Source organism: Panulirus ornatus, chromosome 55, assembly GCF_036320965.1.
Source record: "Panulirus ornatus isolate Po-2019 chromosome 55, ASM3632096v1, whole genome shotgun sequence".
NCBI lineage: Eukaryota > Metazoa > Arthropoda > Malacostraca > Decapoda > Palinuridae > Panulirus > Panulirus ornatus.
In genome coordinates, this window is record NC_092278.1 from 30,315,419 (window position 1) to 30,323,387 (window position 7,969).

At 48.5% G+C, this 7,969-nt stretch overlaps 1 protein-coding gene across 1 annotated transcript; it reads left to right on the forward strand.

The window, feature by feature from the left end:
* The first annotated feature begins 374 nt into the window (after positions 1–374).
* LOC139765631 (cuticle protein AMP1B-like) lies at positions 375–5,019 on the forward strand. Its single transcript, XM_071693317.1, has 3 exons — positions 375–446; positions 684–1,006; positions 4,489–5,019. The coding sequence occupies exons 1-3, from the start codon at positions 435–437 to the stop codon at positions 4,676–4,678; spliced, it is 525 nt and encodes a 174-aa protein (XP_071549418.1). The 5' UTR covers positions 375–434; the 3' UTR covers positions 4,679–5,019.
* Positions 5,020–7,969: the final 2,950 nt, after the last annotated feature.

Below are 7,969 nucleotides of genomic sequence, written 5' to 3' on the forward strand. Positions count from 1 at the left end.
AGCAGCACATGAGACTCTCTCTAGTTCAGAGTAGGGAAACAGAAGACCGACTGCAGGGAAGTAATATGTTTCAATCAATGGTATGCTGTCATTTAATATGATAATGTTTACGTAGAAACACTGATTTAGTAGGTTTTGGGAAAATGACCACATCTCTTCATCGTTCATGTTTTCCCTATGTCGGAAACGTTATGTAATAATCTTCCAACGCATCAATTATCTTATCCTCTGTCTCTTTCCTCTTCCTAACTCTGTTTAGGCTACACGGGTTAACGCCCCTTTTGAGACGCGTTACCTCATCTGTCGTATGTTCTACACGGAAGGAAAGTAGGTATCCTTCACCTTGATGTGTCCAGGGAGCGTGAGAGGGAGGATCCTGCTGGTATATAACCCAGAGAGTCAGGAGCCGTGGCCACACTCACACAGCCACCACCATGATCGTCAGGGTAAGGCACTAACACCACCGCCTCCTCCTTACTGGCTGCTCCTCCTTGCCCTTCAGCAGTCATCTTTGGTGCCGTCTGTTAATACCATCGTCTGCTCTTCAACAGTCGGTCTTGCTGCAACACCTGCTCTTCGGCAGCCATTCGCGATGCCTTCAAACTGCAACACCTGGTCATAGTTGGTTTAGGAGTAACTTTATGTTGAGCAACGTGATGTTTACGTGGTTCTTGTCTCCACAGGCGTTCCTACCGATGGCAGTAGTTGTCGCCGTCAGTGCAGGACCCGCCGTTTTCAATGTCCCGCCGCAGAGTGCGCCAGGAGGCATCTCCAGTGCTCAGAGGCCCCAGCGACCACCACCACCATTGACTGCCCCTGGAGGCATCAGCAGCGCCCAGCAGCCATATCCACCACCTGAGATTCCCATTCTGATTGACGAACGTGTGGGGCCACTCGAGGACGGCACATACAGCTTCAACTTCGAGACTGCCAATGGCATCAGTCGCCACGAGCAGGGTTCTCCACAGGGGGAGGCTGGTGCCGTGGCTGCGCAAGGAGGATGGTCGTGAGTACTGCTGGCTCTTGTCTGTATATAGATCTGTCTGCATGTGTGTACACACCCACGGGTTGTGGCGCCACTACTGTGTCGCGTCACAAAAAAAATGACTATTGGTTCTTACATAATCGTGGCCTTGGCTGAACCGACCTAAGACAGTGAGAGAAACGTTGTTGAATGAGATTTCAGTCTCTAGACGTATCCACTTTAGAGGAATGTTGCATTATACAAGATACTTTAGAATTATCAGCTAAACTTTCATGTTTAATTTAGCGCGACAGTCCAGCCAGCCTCTTCCTTATAAGTGTATGCACGTCACACACGCTGGCATGTGGGACGACCTTTGTCTGCCTTTACGCTGATAATGTGTCCGTAACAATTCACTTTCCCTTTCCTCACAAACGCACACAAGCACACACACACACACACACACACACACACACACACACACACACACACACACACACACAGCAGAATACAATCTAATGGGATAACTTCAGGACCTCTTTAACTAGGTTCCTCCAGCTCCAATGCTGCACTATAATCAGGTGCAGGGAAGAGTGGCTACCCTTGGAATAAAAAGCTCCCAGTCGAGACTTTTCCTTCTCTTCTTTTCTCACAGACGAGGATACCATCGCGTCAAAGGTGACCTTCCACTTACAATGCAACCACCTGCAAAAACAGAGTCCCGTAATGCTATGTACACGATGTATATATATATATATATATATATATATATATATATATATATATATATATATATATATATATTTATTTATTTATTTATTTATCTATTATACTTTGTCGCTGTCTCCCGCGTTAGCGAGGTAGCGCAAGGAAACAGACGAAAGAATGGCCCAACCCACCCACACACACATCTATATACATACACGTCCACACACGCACATATACACACCTATACATTTCAACATATACATGAATATACATACACCGACGTATACATATATACACATGTACATAATTCATACTTGCTGCCTTTATTCATTCTCGTCGCCACCCCACCACACATGAAATGACAACCCCCTCACCCCGTATGCGCGCTAGGTAGCGCTAGAAAAAGACAACAAAGGCCAAATTCGTTCACACTCAGTCTCTAAGTGCCATGTATAATGCACCGAAACCACAGCTCACTTTCCACATCCAGGCCCCACAAAACTTTATAGGGATTACCCCGGACGCTTCACATGCCAAGGTTCAAACCACTGACAGCACATCGACCCCGGTATACCATATCGTTCCAATTCACTCTATTCCTTGCACGCCTTTCACCCTCCTGCATGTTCAGGCCCCGATCGCTCAAAATCTTTTTAACTCCATCTTCCCAACTCCAATTTAGTCTCCCACTTCTCCTCGCTCCCTCCACCTCTGACACATATATTCACATATATTCACATTTTCTCGCATTTATCCATTTCCTAGCACCACCCCGCCCCACAAGAAACAGCATCACCACCCTCTCTGACGGAGAAAGACAACACCCGCTCGCATGCATTCCATAGCTGTCATGGGTAATGCACCGATACCACAGCTCCCAATCCACATCCAGGCACCACAGCCCTTTCCTTGGTTTACCCCGGTCGTATCACATGCCCTGGTTCAGTACATTGATGACACGTTGATCCCAGTATAGGACATCGTTCCAATACATTATATTCCGTGTACACCTTTTGCCCTTCTGTATGTTCAGTCCCGGATCGCTCAAAACCTTCTGTACGTCATCTTTCCACCTTCAGGTTGGTTTTGTTTGGTTTATTCCCTGCATTTCTGACACGTACATCATCCTAACCATTCCTAATCTATTTTCTTCATACGTCCAAACCATTTCAATGCACCCTATTTTGCTCTCTCAATTACACTCTCGTCATTACCCTGCATCTCTCTTACCCTTTCCTTACTACTTGATTAAACCACCTCACAACACATAATGATCTCAGGTATTTCATTTCCAACACATCCACTCTCGTCCACACAAACCTAACCATAGCCTATGCTTAACACCCACACGATATTGTTGGAACTACTATTCCTTCAAACATACTAGTTTTTGTTCTGTAAGATAACGTTCTCTCTTTCCACACATTCTTCATCGCTCCCAGAACTTCACCCTTTCCCTCACCCTATGATTTACTTCAGCTTTCATGGTTTCATTCGTCGCCAAGTCCACTCCAAGATATCTACATCACTTCACTGCCACTTTTTCTCCAATCAAACTTACATCCCAACTAAATTGTCCTTCAACCTTGCTGAACTTCACAACCTTGCTTTTATTCCCCTTTCATACACTTTTCCACATTCAGCCACCAACTTTTGCGGTTTTTTCACTCGAAACAGCCACCAGCGTTGTATCATCAGCGCGCAACAATTGACACATTTCCTAGGCCCTCTTGTCCCCAACAGATTACATACTCGCCCCTCTCTCCAAAACTCTTGCATTGACTTCCCTCACCACCCCATCCTTAAAAAATCAAACAACAATAGTGACGTCACACATCCTTGCCGCAGGCAGACCTTCACTCTCCTCTCTTCTATTCGTACATACCCTTGATAAGAATTTCTCACTGCTTCTAGCAGCATACCACCTACACCGTGTATTATTAACACCTTTCCAAAAGCATATAACATCAACCCTATGATATGCGTTTCTTCACATCCATAAATGCCCCATATAAACCCATCTGCTTTTCTAAGTGTTTCTCACACAAAGTTTTCAAATCAAACACATGATACACATATCCTCTACTACTTCTGAAATCACACTGCTCCTCCCCAGTTTGATGCTATGCCTTCACCCTCTCAATCAACACCCTCCCATATAATTTTCCAGGTATACTCAACAAACGTATGTCTCTGTAGTTTTGACTCACCTTTATCCCCTTTTCTGTTATACAGTGGCACTATACATGCATTCCTCCAGTCCTCAGGCACTTCGCCATGATCTATTCATACAGTGAATAACCTTATCAACTGGTCAACAACACAGTCACCCCCTTTCTTAATAAACTGAATTACATTACTATCCAATCCCGCCACCTTGCCGGATTTCCTAGACCCCGCCTGCATGAAGTATGAAGTTACAGCAGTAATGACAAGACACCCCCAGCCGAGGATGTATCATCGTCAATGGACGAAAAGGAATACATTCTCGTTGAGAAAATTCTCACTCCAAGCGAGCCCGTCATTTCCTCTTTGCTAAATGGGAATCAGGAGTCCAGTATAAGGGCTCTTAGGGTTGTATGATTAATAACATGCTGTGAAGTGTCTTTGACACCCAGGTCGAACTCATTCAGTCATTCCAATCTTTCTGGAGATGAGAAATGAGCTCCTTGAAACTACTGGAAGTCTTTTGGGGTGTCCTGCCAACACTATGGAACAGCAGTTACAGCCTTCTCATCCTGGACTGTGTCTGTCTCAGTTGTACGCAGCAGATGCCTGCCTGCCATCCTCCAGCACTCATCTTCTTCACTCCTCAGGTTCACATTCCCTGATGGAACACCAGCGGTCGTCACCTTCGTCGCGGACGAGAATGGCTACCGCCCGCAGTCTGATCTACTGCCCACGCCCCACCCACTCCCCGCTCATGCCATCGCCCAGATCGAGTTCGCCCGTCAGGAACAAGCCCTGGAAGCCGCTGGTGGAGGCGGCGGGCGCTACGGCCCGTAGGCGGTACAGTTCGCCTGTTGCGTCGTCGCCCGTCGTCCTCCTGTGAGACAGGAGCTGCCGGACGCGTCGTCGCCTGTCGCCGTCCTGTGTGATGGGTGAGTGAGGCGCGACGGGGTGCCCAGGAGGGCTTCTCAAACCTCAGTCACACATACACACACGCACAGTCAACAGTGTATGAGAGTCTCGGACTCTACAGGACTATCGGTGTGCCGACGACATCTGTCGCAACCCTAGATCGTCGTGTTATTGTTGAGTTGTCGTAATGTTCCTTTATCTCTACTGTTATTGCTGGAAGTTTGACAAATAAAATGACTATAAACAAGAAAATATTGCAAAAAGTGTGAACGTCTTTTCCTATACATTTTCTTAACTATCGTTGGTAACTTTCTCATACGTATGTTATGACAGAACCTACAAACCTGCAACAGATGACGCTGAAGTTGGCAATATTCGATATACAGAAAGGTTTACAGCAAACTGAAAGTCTATGGTAACCTTCCCCGTGTGTTCCGATATACTGATATTCTCCCTGTATCACATGCACGTAGTGATATTCTCCGTCACAAAATTACATGATGGCGCTCTTCCTGTGTCACTCTCCCTATGCCACACACTCACGGTGATATTTTCCGGTACCACAACCCGTTGTGGTGTTCTTCAAGTACTCTCCCTGTGACAGGCAACCATGGTGGTACTCTCCCTGTGACAGACAACCATGGTGGTACTCTCCCTGTGACAGACAACCATGGTGGTACTCTCCCTGTGACAGGCAACCATGGTGGTACTCTCCCTGTGACAGGCAACCATGGTGGTACTCTCCCTGTGACAGGCAACCATGGTGGTACTCTCCCTGTGACAGACAACGATGGTGGTACTCTCCCTGTGACAGGCAACCATGGTGGTACTCTCCCTGTGACAGACAACCATGGTGGTACTCTCCCTGTGACAGACAACCATGGTAGTGCTCTCCCTGTGACAGACAACCATGGTGGTACTCTCCCTGTGACAGGCAACCATGGTGGTACTCTCCCTGTGACAGACAACCATGGTGGTACTCTCCCTGTGACAGGCAACCATGGTGGTACTCTCCCTGTGACAGGCAACCATGGTGGTACTCTCCCTGTGACAGGCAACCATGGTGGTACTCTCCCTGTGACAGACAACCATGGTGGTACTCTCCCTGTGACAGGCAACCATGGTGGTACTCTCCCTGTGACAGACAACCATGGTGGTACTCTCCCTGTGACAGACAACCATGGTGGTACTCTCCCTGTGACAGACAACCATGGTGGTACTCTCCCTGTGACAGACAACCATGGTGGTACTCTCCCTGTGACAGACAACGATGGTGGTACTCTCCCTGTGACAGACAACCATGGTGGTACTCTCCCTGTGACAGACAACCATGGTGGTACTCTCCCTGTGACAGACAACCATGGTGGTACTCTCCCTGTGACAGACAACCATGGTAGTGCTCTCCCTGTGACAGACAACCATGGTGGTACTCTCCCTGTGACAGACAACCATGGTAGTGCTCTCCCTGTGACAGACAACCATGGTAGTGCTCTCCCTGTGACAGACAACGATGGTGGTACTCTCCCTGTGACAGACAACCATTGTGGTACTCTCCCTGTGACAGACAACCATGGTGGTACTCTCTCTGTGACAGACAACCATGGTGGTACTCTCCCTGTGACAGACAACCATGGTGGTACTCTCCCTGTGACAGACAACCATGGTAGTGCTCTCCCTGTGACAGACAACCATGGTGGTACTCTCCCTGTGACAGACAACCATGGTAGTGCTCTCCCTGTGACAGACAACCATGGTAGTGCCCTCCCTGTGACAGACAACGATGGTGGTACTCTCCCTGTGACAGACAACCATGGTGGTACTCTCCCTGTGACAGACAACCATGGTGGTACTCTCCCTGTGACAGACAACCATGGTGGTACTCTCCCTGTGACAGACAACGATGGTGGTACTCTCCCTGTGACAGACAACCATGGTGGTACTCTCCCTGTGACAGACAACCATGGTGGTACTCTCCCTGTGACAGACAACCATGGTGGTACTCTCCCTGTGACAGACAACCATGGTGGTACTCTCCCTGTGACAGACAACGATGGTGGTACTCTCCCTGTGACAGACAACCATGGTGGTACTCTCCCTGTGACAGACAACCATGGTGGTACTCTCCCTGTGACAGACAACCATGGTGGTACTCTCCCTGTGACAGACAACCATGGTAGTGCTCTCCCTGTGACAGACAACCATGGTAGTGCTCTCCCTGTGACAGACAACCATGGTGGTACTCTCCCTGTGACAGACAACCATGGTAGTGCTCTCCCTGTGACAGACAACCATGGTAGTGCTCTCCCTGTGACAGACAACCATGGTGGTACTCTCTCTGTGACAGGCAACCATGGTGGTACTCTCCCTGTGACAGGTAACCATGGTGGTACTCTCCCTGTGACAGACAACCATGGTGGTACTCTCCCTGTGACAGGCAACCATGGTAGTGCTCTCCCTGTGACAGGCAACCATGGTAGTGCTCTCCCTGTGACAGACAACCATGGCGGTACTCTCCCTGTGACAGGTAACCATGGTGGTACTCTCCCTGTGACAGACAACCATGGCGGTACTCTCCCTGTGACAGACAACCATGGTGGTACTCTCCCTGTGACAGACAACCATGGTGGTACTCTCCCTGTGACAGGCAACCATGGTGGTACTCTCCCTGTGACAGACAACCATGGTGGTACTCTCCCTGTGACAGACAACCATGGTGGTACTCTCCCATTACCACACAACTTTGATGGCACTCTTTCTGTCCCATACATTTATGGTGGTGTTTTCCATGTGTGGGACCCACAACTGTGGTTGAGATCTCCTTGAGCCACGCCCTATGGAGGTGCTCCGCCCATGCCACACACCCATGATGATACACGACCTTCGTCAGACGCCCAGGGTAATAATCTCCCAGCAACCATGGTTCTGCTTTCCCTGAGTCACACACCCATGGTAATACCCTCCCTGTATGAGGGAGCCACGGTGATACCTTCCCTATGATACAAACTCGAGAAGGTACTCTCCCTTAACCAAACAACCATGGTAGAGATTTCCCTGTGCCACACCCCTGATGGTACGATAGGAATACTCTCCCTACACCATACATTTATGATGCTACTCCTCTTGCATCACATACACAAATACTGGTACCCTCCTTGTACCACACACTTATGGTGGTACTCTTCTATGCCACACACCGATGTGGTATTCTTTTTGTGC